At 45.7% G+C, this 20,623-nt stretch overlaps 1 protein-coding gene and 1 long non-coding RNA gene across 2 annotated transcripts in view; one reads left to right on the plus strand and one right to left on the minus strand.

Annotated features, from left to right (window-relative positions):
• The window catches only part of LOC142049453 (uncharacterized), a 322,507-nt gene that overhangs the window by 164,977 nt on the left and 136,907 nt on the right, over positions 1-20,623 (plus strand). The gene's annotated exons all lie outside the window — the stretch shown is intronic.
• LOC142049452 (CUGBP Elav-like family member 4) overlaps positions 1-20,623 on the minus strand; it is a 35,106-nt gene that overhangs the window by 11,515 nt on the left and 2,968 nt on the right. The window contains exon 2 of the mRNA XM_075077189.1: positions 15,474-15,553. Coding sequence (XP_074933290.1) covers positions 15,474-15,553 — 80 coding nt within the window. The remainder of the gene's footprint in view (positions 1-15,473; positions 15,554-20,623) is intronic.

Here is a 20,623-nt window from a genome sequence, read left to right on the forward strand (position 1 = left end):
ACATCCCCTCTCACGCACCAGCCTCTGGGAAAATTGAACGGTACAATGGACTGTTAAAAACTATGCTAAGAGCAATGGGGGGTGGGACATTCAAGCACTGGGATACACATTTAGCAAAAGCCACCTGGTTAGTCAACACGAGGGGATCTGCCAATCGAGCTGGCCCTGCCCAGTCAGAATTGCTACATACTGTGGAAGGGGATAGAGTCCCTCTAGTGCACACAAAAAGTATGCTGGGCAAAACAGTCTGGGTTCTTCCTGCCTCAGGCAAAGGCAAACCCATTCGTGGGATTGCTTTTGCTCGAGGACCTGGGTGCACTTGGTGGGTGATGCGGGAGGATGGAGAAATCCAACGTGTGCCTCAAGGGGATTTGATTTTGGGTGAAAACAGTCAATGAACTGAATGGCACAATGTGAACTGCTATATAATACTGTGTGTCACCTCTGTGTTGTATCAATGATATCAGAGTACGAGCCTCCCAACCCATGGAAGATAAACTGTGAAACAAGCCGTGCAGCAGTGATGGAACGATGACTGACTCGGTATGCAGCAACCCAACGCCACACACCATCTCTCCCACCCTGAAAGACTGATACAACAGATGGAGCCCAGAGTCATGGACTGGGTGAACTCAATGGACATTTTAATGGACATTTTACAGGGAAGGTCCATGAACTAAGGGAATGATGTCTGTGTATTATGTTAAAGGATGGGAAGGGGAGGGGTGGTGGTTGGTACGGTTGTATTGTATCATATGGGACCTGGGCATGGTGTAAATGGTATGGAATAAGGGGTGGAGAATGTGCTAGTTTTGGCTGAGAAGGGGTTAATTCTCCTCACTGTGGGGGTCGGCTACCTTTCCAGCTTCCCGCGCTCTGCCACGTGGCGGGCAGGGCTGGGAGGGGCAGGGCCATGGCGGGGGCGGCTGACCCTGACTGGCCAATGGCAGGTTCATTCCATACCATGTGACACCATGACCAATATATTGAGGGCGGGCAGTGGCAGCGCGGAGGCGGCGCGGCGTTGGTTCGGTGGGCGGCGAGCGGCTGCGGCGCGCGCGGTTTGTTCCGGCGGTTCGTTCCCCCTCTCCCCTCCCTTCCCCCTCCCCCGGGGCTTTGCGCCTCTGGTTGTTCTCCTTTCCATTGCATTTCTACTGTTGTTTCTTTTAATTTTAATTATTAAACTGTTCTTATCCCAACCCACGAGCGTTACCCTTCTGATTCTCTCCCCCATCTACCGGTGGGGGAGTGAGCGAGCGACTGTGTGGGGCTGAGCTTCCGGCTAAACCACGACAACTGTTCAAGGACTTTTTTCAGCTCCCCATGCTCTACCAGGTGCACAAGAAACTGGGAGGGGACACAGCCAGGACAGCTGACCCCAACTGACCAATGGGATATTCCATACCATATGACGTCATGCTCAGTATATAAAGCTGGGGGAAGAAGGAGGAGTGGGGGGACGTTTGGAGTGATGGCGTTTGTCTTCCTAAGTAACCGTTACACGTGATGGAGCCCTGCTTTCCTGGAGATGGCTGAACACCTGCCTGCCCATGGGAAGCAGTGAATGAATTCCTTGTTTTGCTTTGCTTCCGCGCACAGCTTTTGCTTTACCTATTAAACTGTCTTTATCTCAACCCAGGAGTTTTCTCACTTTTACTCTTTTGATTCTCTCCCCCATCCCACCAGGGGGGAGTGAGCGAGCGGCTGAGTGGTGCTTGGTTGCTGACTGGGGCTAAACCACGACATGGAGGTAAGCATGCACTTAAGTACTTTACTGCAAGGGTGTCTCTCTCATACAAGTGGACTTTTATATCTTGGTTAGCTCAAATGGAGCCAGTTAAAAGTTCTGGGTCAAAAATACTTTAAAAGCCTTTTTACAGTAAAGTTCCACTGACTAAAGCTCTTGAGTATGAGATCTGAATGTGCAGATCCTATTAAGTACCTTCCAAAATGTCAGTGGTGCACACTAGCTAAGATGGTTAAACGAATAGGTGCTGCTTGATACTTTTTATTTGGGCAATCAGACTACCTTCCTCAGTGTCACCACATGAATGGGGTTTTGTATGTTGGAAATTGCACCTTAGCACGCCCTTTGTGACTACAAAGCAGAGCTGGGAGGATGCTGACCTTCAGCAAGCCATTCAAGTAGTATTCCCACACAAGGCTCCTTGACATTAGGGCCCAAAAGCCAAAGGAGGATTTCTTTGCTTTGGGCTCTATCAGATCAGGCCATTTCACATGATGCCTCCTAAGTCTGAAAACAAAACCAGATTTCTTTTGCAAATGCCTGTGTAGATCTACTGAAAATAGGGCTGCTGAATTAGCCAGTGGGGGCTTGACCCCAACCTGGCATTTTAGTCAAGCAAAAAAGAAACTATTGTCCCATTAAAACTGTAGAGCAGAGGGAATTTTAGCTAGGTAGAAATGTAATTGCCCATTCTGGAAGATGGCCAGAAGACCAGGAATAACATCCCTCCCCTCTTGTGAAATATACTAAATTTTTCTGTACTCAGGGCTTCAATTTCATGCCTCATCTGAAAGAGTAGGGCAGCAGTTACTAGGAACGATTTCCACTGTACAGTCATGTGAGCTGGTTTATACACGCTTGAGATAAGTGACAGACGGAGCTGGGAAAGGCAGCATTCATCCAGGGCTGGCAAGACAGACCCTTTGATAATGCAGTTTCCTCTGTAGAGGGGATTCTTCATGCAATCTCTAAGCAGAGAAGTTGCTGCAGGTGCTTCCCCTCACAGGCCTCCAGAGCTGTAATTTATTTGGAGTTGAAGCTTGATTTAGGTTTTACTTGCCCATACACTACTTAGCAGGTGTCTCTCTGAGCTACAATTATTGCTTTCCACAGGGCAACAGAAATATTGGCTCCTGATGGCACTGTACCCAATTCTAATTAGAAAGAACTCAATATATAGCCTGGTGCCATGGTTTTGGCCGGGACAGAGTTTTCTTCACTGTAGCTGGCATAGTGCTGTGTTTTGCATTTAGTATGAGAATCATGTTGATAACACAACAATGTTTTAGTTGTTGCTGGGTAGTGCTTCTCCTAGTCAAGGACCTTTTCAGCTTCCCATGCTCTGCTGGGTGCACAAGAAGCCAGGAGGGGAGGGGGCACAGCCAAGAAAGCTGATTCAAACTGACCAAAGGGATATTCCATATCATATGGCGTCATGACCAGTATGTTAACTGGGAGGAGTTGGATGGGGAAGCAGCGATTGCGGCTCGGGGACTGGCAGCATTGATCAGTGGGTGGTGAGCGGTTGCATCATTTGTTGTTTGGTTGGTTTCCCCCTGCCTCGGGTTTCGCCTCTCCCCCCCTCTCATTATTTTCCTTTTCATTATATTATTATTTTTATTATTACTATTACTGCTTTATTTTAATTATTAAACTGTTCTTATCTCAACCCATACGTTTTCTTAATTTTGCTCTTCCAATTCTCTCCCCCATCCTGCTGGGGTGGGGGGAGTGAGTGAGCGGCTGCGTGGTGCTTAGTTGCTGACTGGGCCTAAACCATGACACCCGGGTGTTAGTATGACCCTCAAACCAAAGCCAGCTATCTAAACAACCTAAACTTCAAAGTAGAGTTCTTCAAGCAGCTCAGTCTATGGATGATAAAAGTCCTCACAGAATCATTCTCTTTCCTTAAGCATTATGAAGTGGAAAGTGTTATACCAACAGACCGAAAATTCTTACCCGCTATTTAGGAATATGAAAGCAATAAATAATTCTTTTTTGTCTATTTGAAGAAAAACTTAAAATACAGAATTCAAAAGAAAATGTTATAGGTTTCCCTTTCCCAATAAGAGTAACATGGTTTGGAAGGTAAAGTATTTTTAGTTCTGTATTTACTAGAAATATGCTTTCCCTGAAAATAATCTTACTGCAACAAATGATGACTTGATGTAATTTTATTATAAATTATTACTATTAATAAAATATTTGGTAGCTGCAGCATAGAGCCCCATGAAAACTAGTATCTGAATCATGTCCCCTTCTAGCTAAATAGGCAAGGATGAAAATAAGAGAAGTGGAATAATTCCAGAGCCATAAAGTGAATTGTCTATTGCCCCAGCAAGGCAGCATCACAACCAGGTATGGAGCCCCTGATGCTTCGGGATTCTGCTTACATGATCTACACTCTTCCTTGGCAGTTCAGGGTGAGGACATGAACAGCCTAAGATGGCTTGGAAAGAAACAGATGTTGAAGAAGGGCTGTTAAGCTGGCCAGATACATTTCAACTGTACATGGGACATAAAAGAGCATTTCAGTGGCACTGAGTTGCAAACACGGTGCACATGACTGAGCATCCCAGATCACTGTCATGCTGTATGACTCTAGGCAATCATGGTGTAAAGCATGTTGTTTGAGTGGGATAGTAAGAAGTACTTGCATTTTTGCAACATACTTAAAAATTAAGATCTCCGAGCACTATACAACCACGGGGTTGCTAATTGATAAATGATTCTGCTTGCAGGGAGGTATCACCCATGCTTTAGTATGGTGAAACAGGTGGTCAACTGAAGACATGAGATGGTGTAAACTCAGTGAAGCGCTGGTGGTCTAGATGGAACAAGAAGCTGGTTTATGCTGAAGGATCTGCCCTTACTGCATTCCACTCCACCAAGACTGAACTGTGTCTCCTTGCTGCTGGGTAAGACTTCACAACCACACAGACTTTTGGGATGGGAAGTCAAGCATATTCCCCTACCTGATTTCACTTGCCAGGGGACATCTGAGGCAAAGACATCGTCGTCTGGTAGGATGCTTCGCATTTGTGAAATTGTGTGGACTTCAGTTGAGGGTCCTATCTGAAATCTATTGTCTTCATCTAAATACATCTTTGCCCTTTAAAAATTAATTTTGATCTTTGCAAAACCCATTTGAGTAATAGCTACTGAATCACTTAATGCTGGCTATGTTTTGGATAGTTGCTGTGGCAGCAACAGTATTGCTGATCCAAGAAGCTTGAAAATTGGTCATAGATCGAAAGATGGTAAACAATGGAAAAGGACAACTGAGCCTGCACAGTAATTTACATGTGAAGCGATCAAGTTTGTTCCAATCACCAAAGAGAATAATATCAAATATGTATGGATAAAATGCATATGTATATTTTTGGTCTATATAAATCACATGAGAAGGTGTGTAAAGTATGCACGTTTGGAGGAGCGATCCCCCATTCATCTGGTGCCGTGAATAAAGAATGCCTGCTCTTTAATACTAAATTGGTGTTAAAGAGTTGTTTCTGATTTTACTGCATTTTTGGTAACACTGTCACCCTCACAGGAAAGAAGTTTTTTCTCATAGTGAGGTGGGACTTCCTGTGTTTCAACTTGTGCCCATTGCACCTTGGCCTGTTATTGGGTACTAATAAAAAGAACCAAGTCCCATCATCCAGACACCCACTCTTTAGATATTTATAGGTATTGATGAAATCCCCCCTCAGTCTTCTCTTCTCCAGGCTAAACAAACCCAAGTCACTCAGCCTTTCCTCATATGGGAGATGCTCCAGTGCCCTGATCATCTTCATAGGTCTCCGCTGCACTTGCTCAAGTTGTTTCCTTCCCTTCTTAAACTGGGGGGCCCAAAACTGGACCCAGCACTCCAAATGGGGTCTCACTAGGGCAGAGTAGAGGGGCAGGATATCCTCCCTTGATCTGCTGGCCACACTCCTTTTCATGCATCCCAGGATACCGTTGGCCTTCTTGGCCACAAGGGCACATTATTGGCTCATGGTCAGCTGCTTGTCTACCAGCACTCCCAGGTCCTTCTCAACAGAGCTGCTTTCCAGTAGTTCAGCTCCCAGCCTGTACTGGTGCATGGGGTTGTTCCTCCCCAGGTGCAGGACCTTGCACTTGCTCTTGTTGAATTTCATCAGGTTCCCCTCGGCCCAGCTCTCCAGCCTGTCCAGGTCTCGTTGGATGGCAGCACAGCCTTCTGGTGCATCAGCCACTCCTCCCAGCTTGGTGTCATCAGCGAACTTGCTGAGGTTACACTCTGTCCCATCATCCAGGTCATTGATGAATATGTTGAACAGGACTGGACCCAGCACAGACCCCTGGGGAACACCACTAGTGACAGGCCTCCAACCAGACTCTGCCCCATTGGATCACAACCCTCTGAGTTCTGTTGTTGAGCCAGTTCTCTATCCACCTCACTGTCCACTCATCCAACCCACACTTCCTTAGCTTGCCTGTGAAGAGGCTATGGGAGACAGTGTCGAATGCCTTATTGAGGTCGAGATAGACAACATCCACTGCTCTCCCTTCATCGACCCAGCCAGTCATGCCATCATAGAAGGCTATCAGGCTGGTCAAGCATGATCTTCCCTTGGTGAATCCATGTTGACTGCTTCTGATAACCTTCTTGTCCTCTGCATGCCTGGAGATGACCTCCAGGATGAACTGCTCCATCACCTTTCTGGGGATGGAGGTGAGGCTGACTGACCTATAGTTCTCCAGGTCTTCCTTCTTGCCATTTTTGAAGACTGGAGTGACATTTGCTGTCCTCCAGTCCTCGGGCACCTCTCCTGTCCTCCCTGACCTTTCAAAGACGATGGAGAGTGGCTCAGCAAGAACATCCGCCAGCTCCCCCACCACTCGTGGCTGCATCCCATCGGGGCCCATGGATTTACAAGGATCCAGTTTGCATAGGTGATCTCTGACTGAATCCTTCTGAACTGATTGTAAGTCTTCCTTTCTCCAGATTTGTCCTCTCTCCTCTTGGGGCTGAGATGCCTGACGGCCAGCCTTAGCAGTAAAGATGAAGCAAAGAAGGCATTCAGCAACTCCGCCTTCTCTGCATCCTGCGTCACCAGGGCCCCTTCCTTGTTCAGCAGTGGGCCCACTGTATCCCCAGTCTTCCTTTTACTGCTGATGTATTTGAAGAAGCCCTTCTTGTTATCTTTGACATACATTGCCAGATTTAATTCCAAGTGGGCCTTGGCCTTTATCGGCGCATCTCTGCATACCCTGACAACATTCCTGTATTCCTCCCAAGTGGCCATTCCTTTTTTCCACATACTGTGAACCTCCCTCTTCCATTTGAGTTTATCAAGAAGCTCTTTGCTCATCCATGCAGGTCTCCTGGCTTCTCTGCCTGACTTCTTCCTCCAAGGGAGGCACCGATCTTGAGCTCGGAGGAAGTGGTCCTTGAATACTGTCCAGCTCTCTTGGACCCCCCTGCCTTCTAGAGCCCTAGCCCATGGAATTCCTCCAAGCAGGTCTTTGAAGAGGCCAAAGTTGGCCCTCTTGAAGTCCAAGGTTGTAATCCGACTTGTTGCCCTGCTTCTACCACGCAGGATCCTGAACTCAGCCATCTCATGGTCACTGCAGCCAAGGCTACCCTCAACTCTCACATCCTCAACCAGCCCTTCCTTCTTTGTTAGGATAAGGTCCAGCAGCACATCTTGCCTCGTTGGCTCCTCCGCCACTTGCATCAAAAGTTGTCCTCGATGCTCTGCAGGAACCTTCTGGATCGTGCATGGCTCGCCGTGTTGCTTTTCCAGCAAATATCAGGGTGGTTGAAGTCCCCCATGAGGACCAGGGCCTGCGATTGTGAGTCTACTTCCATCTGTCTGTATAAGGCTTCATCAACTACCTCTTCTTGATCAGGTGGCCTGTAGCAAACACCCACAACAGTGTCACCCATATTTGGCTGTCCCTTAATTTTTACCCACAAGCTCTCAACTTGTTCTCCTTCCACTCCAAGGCAGAGCTTGATGCATTCCAGTTGCTCCCTCACATAAGAAGCAACTCCCCCACCTCGCCTTGCTGGCCTGTCTTTCTTGAAAAGCCTGTAGCCATCCATGACCACATTCCAGTCATGCGAGCTATCCCACCATGTCTCTGTGACTGCAATCAGATCATGGCCCTGTGACTGCACATGGACCTCTAGTTCCTCCTGTTTATTCCCCATGCTGCATGCATTGGTATACAGGCATTTCAGAAAGGTACTTGAGCACACAGGTTTCCCTGGAGGGGTGCATGAGGACCCACTATAGCCATGCACACCCTTGAGGTGGTTTGTCTTCTGATTGTCATCTCATGAGGTAGCCAAGCACCTTTGTCGTTGCTCTGGTTGGCCTGGCTTATTCCCTCGTTGGATTTGGTTGCATTAGCATTGCCACTTTGTCCCCCACCTCCCAAGTCCTTCCGTTTAAAGCCCTCCTCAATGATCCAAAGGGATCCTTGTGGGTACTTTCCAAATCAGGACATTCTATGATTCTATGATTATTAGAGGAATGTGGTGATGCCTGGTAGAGCTCCCTTCAGTAGGCTGGGAACACCCCCTTATGGGCAGGGAGCATTTTATGCCTCCCAGGCTGGAAGCTTAGGAACGTCTCTGATATCCCAGAAAGGTCAGTGCTTGCAAATTATTTTAGCCCCTGCAAGTCCTAATCTCATCCAGACAAGACATGTTTTGAGCACAGCGAGCCTCACAGGGGTTGCTGCCGGCACCAGGACTTGGGCAACTCTCAGCAGTGGCACGGTCCCACTCCTGCTTTCCCCTGGCCGCCTGTTGATTTAGTTTCCAACTGCCCTTGGATCCATAAAGAGACAGTATGGTGCCAATTAAATCTTTTTTTCTGGAGTGAGGCTGTGTGGCTCATGAGCAATTATCCCTCTTATCCCATTTGGAGGCAATGAATGCTGTGGTTCGAAGGGAGCAAGGAAGCCCGGGAAAGATGGCAAGTTAAGCCTGTCACATCCTACAGCTCTGTTTATTGTCGTGCCAGATGCCTGGGCAGCTACGGAGATGTGAATAGAGAAGTAAATGCCATCTTTGGTGTCAGTATGATTCATAGCCCCTGTCAGGCAGCTTGGCTGTCTGGATTTCTATTCTAGGACCCAGAAATATGTGATTTATTAGTTTATTTATGGAACAAGGGGGAGGCAGGGAACATGGCCTGTGATTTTATTTTTTATATAAAGAATTAAGAGAAAGTATGTTAACACTGGGAAACTGCTGGCCCAAAGGTTGTAGAATCAGCTGTCTTGGTGGCAGCAGTGGGGTGGGATGGTCCATTGCCCTGAGTCCCCCTCCAGCCAGAATCCCCTGTCCAAAGGAAAGCGAAGCTGAGCTATCAAGAGCCACTGGGTTTTGATGGACTGCAAATTAACATCTTGGTATTACACATCCATTGCTTCTTTCATCCCAAAGAACAACACATGACTTTATAAATAGTGTTTAGGTAGCATATTCAGAAAAATCATTCATTATTGGAAGGAGGGCAAGGACTGCTGCTGGTGAGTTATGAATGGGTTGCTATTGTATTATTTTTTAATAGAAGGAATGGGTGTGCTGTATCTTGCCCTGAGTTAAACAAGGCAGTCCGTGTGTTACACAGAGACACTGCATGGAGTGCATGTTCTTTAGAGAGTAGATCAACAGGGAAAGAGGGGGGGAAAAAAAAGAGTTTGAGTTGGCATTTCCATTCTGTTCTATCAGCTTCTCCAACATCAACAGCCTTCTGCATTAATTTGAGCAGATGGACTTGCATTGATGATACCCCACTTTACCCTAGACTTTGTGACTTTGGGCAAGTAACTTTAGGGCAAATTCAGCTGCGAGGCATGAAGAGCACTTAGATGCTGGACTCTTATCATCTTTCACCCAGAACTATCTTTGGAAATTCCCCCTTTATCTTTCTGGTTCATGTAAAACTAAAGCATAATGACTTTCCCATTTCCTATTGTCCTGGTTTTGGCTCAGATAGAGTTAATTTTCTTCGTAGCAGCTAGTATGCTATGTTTTGGATTTGTGCTGAAAACAGTATTGATAACACACTGATGTTTTAGTTATTGCTAAGTAGTGCTTACACTAGTCAAGGACTTTTTCAGCTCCCCATGCTCTGCCAGGTGCACAAGCTGGGAGGGAACACAGCCAGGACAGCTGACCCCAACTGACCAAAGGGATATTCCATACCATATGATGTCATACTCAGTATATAAATCTGGGGGGAAGAAGAAGGAAAGGGGGGATGTTTGGAGTTATGGCATTTGTCTTCCCAAGTAACCGTTATGCTTGATGGAGCCCTGCTTTCCTGGAGATGGCTGAACACCCGCCTGCCCATGGGAAGGAGCGAATGAATTCTTTGTTTTGCTTTGCTTGCATGCGCCTTTTTTGCTTTACCTATTAAACTGTCTTTATCTCAACCCAGGAGTTTTCTCACTTTTACTCTTTTGATTCTCTCCCCCATCCCACTGTGGGGGAGTGAGCAAATGGCTGAGTGGGGCTTAGTTGCTGGCTGGGACTAAACCATGGCACCTATTTGCCCTGACAGCCTGAGGGGATCAGTGACTCTCGATCTCTCTACTGACTGTCACAAGGTAGCTTTTATTAACCAAGTATTTGAGCCCATGTTGGAATCTAAATGAGAGCAAATTATGTTGGGTTAATTGATGCTCTGAATCATGGTCTGTTTAATTGTTATCTACTTGTATTATGGGTTTGTCTAAGGTTCTGTTTATGTTACCTGACTATTTTGAGGACACCATTGGGAAGTGAGATGGTGGACTGATAGCTTCAAGCCTGACCTTCTTAATTCTATGTTTTCCTGATTTAAGTAAATATTAAGATAAGTATCCACTGGTTATTACTTCTCTACTGGGATCAGGGACAAGAATTACTGTGACTTTGGCTACGAACTGGCTAAATGTACTGATTAGTTGTGTATAAGATCAGTTCATTCCCAGACATTGTATTGTTGCTTCTTTTGCTAATCTCTTGTGTCTTGTCCCTTAGGAGGACATTCAGATGACCTAATTTTGGGTAAGTATTGGGGGCCATTTTGGGTATCTATTCTAAACCATCAGTTACTTAGATATCTGTCTGAGGGGGTAGTCTTTCTCCATCAACTGTAAGAGAAGTGTAGATGATAAGATTACAGATGACCCTGATGTTTTATACTTTGACCAACACTTTGATGTAATTCAGTGGGGTCAACCCTGGCCTTTAGTTGGTAAGCTGCTAAGTGTGGTAACTTTCGTGTAAGACTTTTGTATGGTGCTTAGCACACAGCAATTCCATGTAAGACCAATAATAACCACATTTCCAACAGTAGCAGTCTGGGAGGAAATCTGCTAGTTTCTGAGAGAGTGAAGAGCATGTGCCTGTTGAGATGAGACCTGCAAACATGAAGCTGTGGCTCTATACACTTGGCTCATGGATTTGTTTGACTTCCTAAAGATGTGTCTTGCTGGAAGTGGAATATGCTACAAGTTTTGAACTGCAGTTGAACTCCCCCAACTCTGTGGAAATGACAAATCCTCCTTCCATGCACTAAAGGCTGCCACGAGCCTGAAGGGAGAAGGGGCGTGTGCAGCTGGATGTGTGTGCGTATTTGTGAAGAAAGGAGGAGAGACAAGGAAAGTTTCTTCTATGAAAGAAATGATTAAATTTGAAGCAAGTCCCTCATGGGAAGAGCTGTGACAGAGGCTGCTCTGTTCCTGTTAATTTTCACAGCGCAGCTGTCAGCAGCTATGTAAATAGTACTCCATGAAGACAACACTTCCTATCCACACATCAACCATTCAATTAACAGAACAGAAGAAGGAAATAAAGTGCACCACAGACTTGTATCAGGCTTTGATGTTTCCCAGCAATTTATGAAAGTGTACACAAATCAAATTACAAGCTCTATTGCTTCCTATTTACATAGAGCTCCTCAAGTTCAGCACTGTTTATATCAAAATAATTGTTAAAAATACCTCAGCTGATCTACGGCATTGTGGCCCCCCTCCTCACCAGAGCCACCATGCTGCTCATCCCAGGGAGTTTCTGCTTTGGTGCCAGCGTGCATGCATAAAAACAGCTGCTTCCCCACCATTCTGCAAGCAAGATGCCCAGGCTACAACTTCATCGTGCCCACAAAAGGCCTATTTTCTTTCTTTCCTCCACCTGCTCAGAGCTTATTCTGCAGACTCTCACTGCTTTCCCTTCCACTCCTAATTCACCTAAATATTTCTCTGCTGTGTTGACAGGGTGTGAGAACAGTTGCTCAGCCAGTTTCTGTAATGGGACTGTGTCTGAAAGCAACTTCACAGTGCTTTGCAAAGTCCTAACTGTACCATATGAATGCACAGAAATAACAACAGCAGTCATAAAAGTGAGCCATGATTGGTTTCGTTGATGGGGTGGCTGAGCATGCAAAGCCAGGAAGATGGGAACCAGTGCCCCGTTTGCCATGAGTTTGAAAGAGGGGCACTGCACATGACATACTGACAATGACACTTGTTTATTGGAGCAATTTTTAATAATCTCATATTTAAGTTACTCTCACTTGGTAAACTAAACAAGTGAAAAATTCCTCCAGCTTAATTAATGACAAAAAATCTCTTATGATATGAGAGGGTAGACAGTACATTGTATAAGGCAAGAGAGAATCCCTTCATCTGATTATTAATTGTGTTTGGCTGGGAATTTCAGTGCTATGGATGGACTGAAAAAACATGGTGGACGGAGGCTGAAAGTTAACCTTGTTCAAGGTGATGTCTCATTCATATTTTCTTGATTAATAAAAATATCAAATACAACAATTAGAGATTTAATCGGTCTGTCATCTAACAACACTGAGCAATAATTGCATAATTTGATATAAGTGGTTCCTGAGCAGAGATTTGAAGTTGGTTTTGTCATTGGTGTTGATAAGAGCTGCACATAAAAATGTTGAAATGAAAGCTCCCAAATTGACAAAGTTTTGGGTTGCAGTAATTTTTTTTTTTAAGTTCAACTAAGTTGAATCTTTCTCTGAAAGGCAGACATCTGTTCAGTGCTTGCACCCAAGACTCACATTTTCCTTTCTTTTCACAAAACCAAGGATTCCATCAGAAAACTAGTTTTCACGGAAGATGTTCAACCAGGCATAGATACACTTGATATGCTATTGCCTGGATGCAGAAGAAATGCTGTTGTTTGATGAAGGTGATGCAGACTTCTATAGTAAAACTACTTTTTGGGACAGGAACTGGCTTTCTATTACACCTTTTTGTGTACCACACCCTGTGAAACTGCAATTCCTGATGTCAGTTTATACACATTATCACTTTGGATCAAAGTTTGAAAGGAAGTCATTAGAAGTACCTCTTTGACTTGTGTCAGGAAAGATGCCCATAATATTTCACTATGAGATATCAGCATGAAGCCCATCATCTGCTTCTGTTGGAAGGAATCTTTTAGGAAGACTCCTAAAAATATTGTAATACTTTAAAAAATTGAGATACACACACCCCATCTGTAAAGAGATTTATTTCAATAGTGTCATTGGTAAATGTGCCCTACTTTTAATCTGATTTGTCTAATATGGGGTTCCAAAAAATGAGATCTTGATGATTTGCTATTTTTAGAAACCTTTTCCCCTGTAAAAACTTCTCCATTTTCATCCCTGCAAAGACCTAGAAACAATCTGCCAGACCCACTTTAAAGTTATTTGAATATATTAATGAATTTCTATTAGAGTCTCTTACTGAAAGGGAGATTTTACACTATTAAATATTTTTAATTGAGCTTTCCTGTATCCTTTCCAAGTTGTTGGCATGCTTCTTAGCCTTTCATGATTTACACTGTGAAAAATTAGTAATAAAAATAATCATAGAATCATAGAATACTTTGGGTTGGAAGGGACCTTTAAAGGTCATCTAGTCCAACCCCCCTGCAGTGAGCAGGAAGATCTTCAACTAGAGCAGGTTGCTCAGAGTCCAACCTGACCTCGAATGTTTCTAGGGATGGGGCATCTACCACCTCTCTGGGCCAGTGTTTTACCACCCTCATTGGAAATTTTTTCTTCCCTATATCCAGTCTAAATCTACCCTCCTTTAGTTTAAAACCATCACCCCTTGTCCTGTCACAACAGGCCTTGCTAAAGAGATTGGCCCCATCGTTCCTATAGTCCCCCTTTAAGTACTGAAAGGCCACAATAAGGTCTCCCCGCAGCCTTCTCTTCTCCAGGCTGAACAACACCAACTCTCACAGCCTGTCTTCACAGGAGAGCTGCTCCAGCCCTCGGATCATCTTTCTGGCCCTTCTCTGGACCCACTCCAACAGGTCCATGTCCTTCTTGCATTGAGTGCTCCAGAGCTGGACACAGCACTCCAGGTGGGGTCTCACCAGAGCAGAGTAGAGAGGCAGAGTCACCTCTCTCGCCCTGCTGGCCACGCTTCTTTTGATGCAGCCCAGGATATGGTTGGCTTTCTGGGCTGCAAGCACACATTGTTGGCTCATGTACAGCTTTTTGTCCACCACATACTCCCAAGTCCTTCACTGCAGGGCTGCTCTCAATCCCTTCATCCCCCAGCCTGTACTGATATTGGGGGTTGCCCCGACCCAGGTGCAGGACCTTGCACTTGGCCTTGTTGAACCTCATGAGGTTCTCACAGGCCCACCTCTCCAGCTTGTCCACGTCTCTTTTTACGACATCCTGTCCTGGTGTGTCAACTGCACTACTGAGCTTGGTGTCATCTGCAAACTTGCTGAGGGTGTACTTGATTCCACTGTCTATGTCACTGATGAAAACGTTAAACAGTACCGGTCCCAGTACGGGCCTTTGAGGGATGCCACCCATCACTGGTTGCCATTTGGACATTGAGTCATTGACCATTACCCTCTGGATGCGACCATCCAACCAAATCTTTATCCACTGAACAGTCCACCCATCAAATCTGTATCCATAATATACTATTATAATAAATTAAAACATGTTGGACCAGATTGTCTTTCCTTGCTGACAGTAGAATGCTTTACATTCCTCTGGATCTGTGTGATGGTGTAAAAATATCATTTTGCATAGAAAATACATTTCCATTTCTACTTTCCTGAAGTATCAGGCTCAATAGCCCATATTACTAGCTATTTGTCCAAGTGGAACGATCCCTCAAATGTTTCCTGGAAGATTTAGTAGTTGTCTGTCTTTCAAAAGTTGGATGTAGGGGACCACATTTATGCTTAGGTAGGCACTTTTGTAGTAGCAGTGAGAGGTGTATATCGCTGTGTGATTTGTCTCTAGCTTCTAGTGCCATCACGTGAACATGCTGCTCTCTGCTGAATGCTAGCAAAAAGTTCTTTAACCCTCACCTAGAGGCAGGGGCTCTTTGGGGAGGGAAAACAAAGAAGCCCTTAGGCACAAGTTTCTACTTGATTCATCCCTCTGAAACTTGAAAGATTACACTCATGGTGAGTTTGACCCAATATTTTTGGCATCTGTGAACCACATGTCTTTTTTTTCAGGTAATCAAAACTGCTGGTGACAGAACACAGCACCCCTTGAGAAATGACAATGTCATCCTGGCTTTTCCACTGATGAGTTAAGCACACCTAAGTCCCCGCATGCCTTAGCTCTTATCCATCCTTGCTGGAAGAAGATGAGTTGCAGAGCATAGATAAATCATCCCTCCTGCTCAACCAGGCTACAGGGTAGCAAAGGCTGGACCAATCCTCACTTGTCCATGTTACACAGCTACTCACCGGCATTGTCTGGCTGCCATACAAGGCATTGATGGCTGCTTGGGCCTCTGCATGTGAAGAGTATTTCACAAATGCACATTCTGGAAGAGGAAAAAGAAGAAAGGTTGCATGGGTACATAAAAGTCCATCTAGCTGAGTAGCCTATCCTCAGAACTGGCCAATAAAGATGCTTGCAGAGAAAGTATAACAAGCAAACATTCTCCTGGTTAGTCCTTCCCAAACTCCAGTCATCAGCAACCTGAGGACCTCTTAAGGCAGAGCTGCATCCAGAATCCCCATGCTGCTTGTAATGGGCATTGATAGACCCAAACTTAGCAAGTACATTTTGAATTCCTATGCCAGTGTTGCCTAATTTTACAGTTTATTGGGCGAAAATTAATTTCCTTTTATTTGCATTGGACTTCATGCTGAATGCTCCTCCCTCTGGGGTTATGAGCAACAGTAAGAAAGTGTGTAAAAGTTATCAGAAAGCTACACATGCTTGTTACAAGCAACCATGAGCCAGCTGTACAGAAGACATTGGTTACTCCAAATGCACAAGGTACCTTATCATATTACTGTCTGGTAGAGCTCCATGACAGACTGCTCAGAGCTTGTCTTGGCTCCAAGCAGCCTTGGTCTGACGAACCATAAGATAGCTTCTGATGAAGAAGCTGCAATGAGAGATCTGCATGTGATGATTGCCATCTTGCCACCACCAAAATTTGAATCTTTCACTGGGAGCTGCAGAACCAGTGCCTGTATAGGTGTTTTCCTTTGGACATTAGAAAAATGTAGGCAGGGCTTCTCTGGCTTGCATTGCCATGTGAGGAATCTCACACTGAGCTCTTACATAAGGTTTTAGGGCAGAAAGGTGCATTTATGAATATGTGCTAGAGTACAGAAATGATCAACAATTCAAAGGGTCACACGCACCACTAGAGTGGAGTGACAGCATTGCTAACACTCTTAGCTACAAGCAAACTGACTCAGAGAGAGGAAGAGTAATTTCCATATGCTAAGGCTGCTTTTGGAACAGAATGGGGGAGATCCAAGAAGTCCTGGCTTCCATCCTCTTCTATTACAACCAAAGAATTTTGAGATTTTAATCAATTTGCAAATCCCTAGCTGTTTCACTGAAGGGGTGCAGATCACTGTGCAGGGGATGCCAGTCCTGACAATGGGACAGCTTTCCTTTATTGCCTTTGCAGCATCTTTAGAAGGTCCACATGCCCTTATTGGCTCCATACAGTGCAGGGTGAAAATTGCAGCATTAAAACACACCACTTCCAAACTAGAAGAATGAGCCCCAAAGGTCCCTAAAATGATCACTGCAGGCTGATAGAAGTGAGACTGAAGAAAGCAGTGATAGCCCCTTCTAAAAATAATATACAGATATGAAATTAGCTTACAGTTAGGAGCCCTTCACTTTGCATTACCCCCACAGCACTGTATGCAGACAGTATTTCAGGAAAAGCAAAACAGTTGTTGCTAATCACAGAATCACAGAATGGTAGGGGTTGGAAGGGACCTCTGGAGATCATCTTGTCCAACCCCACTGCTTGAGCAGGCACACCTAGAGGGAAAGGGAAAGGGAAAAAAACAGAAACACAAACGATACAACTGCTCACCACCCGCTGACCTACGCTGCCAGTCCCTGAGCTGCAATTGCTGCTTCCTTCCCCTGGCCAGCTCCTCCCAGTTAACACACTGGGCATGACGTTACATGATATGGAATATCCCTTTGGCCAGTTTGAATCCGCTCTCTTGGCTGTGCCCCCTCCCCTCCTGGCTTCTTGTGCACCTGGCAGATCATGGGAAGCTAGAAAAGTCCTTGAGTAGTACAAGCACTACCCAGCAACAACCAAAACATCTGTGTGTTATCAACATTGTTTTCATACTAAGTCCAAAGCCCAGCACTATGCCAGCTTCATTGAAGAAAATTAACTCTATCCCAGCTAAAACCATGGCAGCCCCCGCCACGGCCAAGCTCGATGCTATTAACCCCGTTTTGGACTGTAGGACTGAGGAGTAAAAAACCTTCAAGACCTGGGCCTCAGGGCAAAACAAACAGACAGTCATGGAGAAGAGAAATATCATTGTCCAGGGGCAGAAGTGAAGGACAAAAAGAGACCCAGCACAAGATTGTGATCTGGGACGCCCCCAAAATGAGCTGTGGGCACGACCATGTGCTCCAGCCTAAGATGGCCCATGGCCCATGGCCACAGGAGAGGGAGTGGTACCTTGCAGTACCATCCTTTCTTCCACAACAAAGGTGGACAGCCATGAGGAGCAGCCTATATCTCTTCCCTATGAGGGAAACTGAGACACTGAGCTTGTTTAGCATGCCTAAAGACAGGTATAATGAAAACCTATTTGATGCAGCTTCCTCAAGGCCTTACATGGCCACGTGCTTGGTAATGATGCACGTCTGAGCATCTCCACTTTGCTTTTCACAGAATCACAGAATGGTAGGGGTTGGAAGGGACCTCTGGAGATCATCTTGTCCAACCCCACTGCTTGAGCAGGCACACCTAGAGCAGGGGGCACAGGAATGGATCCAGGTGGGTTTTGTATGTCTCCAGGGAAGGAGACTCCACAACCTCCCTGGGCAGCCTATTCCACTGCTCTGTCACCCTCACAGGAAAGAAGTCCTTTCTCATATTGAGGTGGGACTTCCTGTGTTTCAACTTGTGCCCATTGCACCTTAGCCTGTTATTGGGCACTAATAAAAAGAACCAAGTCCCATCATCCAGACACCCACTCTTTAGATATTTATAGGTATTGATGAAATCCCCCCTCAGTCTTCTCTTCTCCAGGCTAAACAAACCCAAGTCACTCAGCCTTTCCTCATATGGGAGATGCTCCAGTGCCCTGATCATCTTCATAGCTCTCTGCTGCACTTGCTCAAACAGTTCCACATCCTTCTTAAACTGTGGGGCCCAAAACTGGACCCAGCACTCCAAATGGGGTCTCACTAGGGCAGAGTAGAGGGGCAGGATAACCTCCCTCAACCTGCTGATCACTCTCCTTTTAATGCATCCCAGGACACCGTTGGCCTTCTTGGCCACAAGGGCACATTATTGGCTCATGGTCAGCTGCTTGTCCACCGGCACTCCCAGGTCCTTCTCAACAGAGCTGCTTTCCAGTAGTTCAGCTCCCAGCCTGTACTGGTACATGGGGTTGTTCCTCCCCAGGTGCAGGACCTTGCACTTGCTCTTGTTGAATTTCATCAGGTTACCCTCGGCCCAGCTCTCCAGCCTGTCCAGGTCTCGCCGGATGGCAGCACAGCCTTCTGGTGTATCAGCCACTCCTCCCAGCTTGGTGTCATCAGTGAACTTGCTGAGGTTACACTCTGTCCCATCATCCAGGTCATTGATGAATATGTTGAACAGGACTGGACCCAGCACAGACCCCTGGGGAACACCACTAGTGACAGGCCTCCATCCCGACTCTGCCCCATTGATCACAACCCTCTGAGTTCTGTTGTTGAGCCAGTTCTCTATTCACCTCACTGTCCACTCATCCAACCCACACTTCCTTAGCTTGCCTGTGAAGAGGCTATGGGAGACAGTGTCGAATGCCTTATTGAGGTCGAGATAGACAACATCCACTGCTCTGCCTTCATCGACCCAGCCAGTCACACCATCATAGAAGGCTATCAGGCTGGTCAAGCATGATCTTCCCTTGGTGAATCCATGCTGACTGCTTCTGATAACCTTCTTATCCTCTACATGCCTGGAGATGATCTCCAGGATGAACTGCTCCATCACCTTTCTGGGGATGGAGGTGAGGCTGACTGACCTATAGTTCTCCAGGTCCTCCTTCTTGCCCTTTTTGAAGATTGGAGTGACATTTGCTGTCCTCCAGTCCTCGGGCACCTCTCCTGTAATTTGGTACAGAACGAAAATAAGCCATCTGCAGACCTCACCTTCTTCAGTCTGTAAACGAACTCAGGACCTTTTTGGCAATGACAGGTTGGTGCCGGTTGTGGATTTATAATTATGGAATAATAGTAAAATCTTTGTATGAACTTTTGAAAAACAACCCCACTCGATTAGCCTGCTCCAAAGAAGCTCAAAATGCATTCAAGACATTTAAAAAGAAACTACTGAAAGCCCCGTCCCTGGGCCCACCTGATGTGACTAAACTTTCTGGCTGTTTTCCCATAAAAGACAAGGTATAGCTCTGGGAGTCCTAGCTCAATGGCTAGGACCCTACAGAAGAGCGGTGGCCTATTTTTCTAAACAGCTTGACAAAGTAAGCAAGGGGTGTCCAGGGTACCTGTGAGCTGTGGTCTTGAATATTCAGGAGGCCTGGAAATCCACCTTAGGCCAAAAGATCACAGTACTGGTTTCACACACAGTATCAGCTGTGTTGGGACAGAAAAGGAATCACTGGCTTTCCCCATCCTGATTTCTACAATACCTGGCCATTCTGGTTGAACCAGACGATACTAATATTGAAGTAACTGATGTTATGAATGCAGCTCCTTTCCTCAGTGGGGTGACATCTGAACCGTTAACACATGATTGCCTTGAAACTATAGAGACTGTATATTCTAGCAGACCATATTTGAAAGAAGAACCTCTGGAAGATGCACAAGATTCCTGGTTCACGGACGGAAGCAGCTTTATCCAACAAGGTATTCAAAAGGCCGGGTACATGGTGACAACAGCAAACGAAGTAATTGAATCTCAGTCACTACCTGCTGGAACATCAGCTCAAAAGGCTGAAATTATTGCCCTGATGAGAGCCCTGGAGCTGGCAAAAGGGAAAAAGATAAATATATGGACAGATTCCAAATACGCCTTTGGAGTTGTCCATGCTCATGGAGCAATTTGGAAAGAACGAGGACTGCTGACTGCTAACTGCACAAGGAAAACAAAGAAAGCATGCAGAGGATGCCTATTAAAGGCAATTCAACTGCCAACCAAAGTCACCATCATGCACTGTCGAGGACACCCAAAGGGTAATACTGAACAGGAAAAAGGTAATAGATTGGCTGACTATGAGGCTAAACAGGCAGCGGAGAGAATGCAAGAGACTTTAGCCTTAATTCCAGGTGATAGAAGTAGGAGTCTAGGTGACCAAGAAAATACTGAATATTCTAAGGCTGACAAAGAATTAATAAATGAAATGGGAGGGCGGGTTCCCTCCAGAGGATGGGC

The sequence above is a fragment of the Phalacrocorax aristotelis genome, chromosome W (genome assembly GCF_949628215.1).
Source record: "Phalacrocorax aristotelis chromosome W, bGulAri2.1, whole genome shotgun sequence".
Lineage (NCBI taxonomy): Eukaryota > Metazoa > Chordata > Aves > Suliformes > Phalacrocoracidae > Phalacrocorax > Phalacrocorax aristotelis.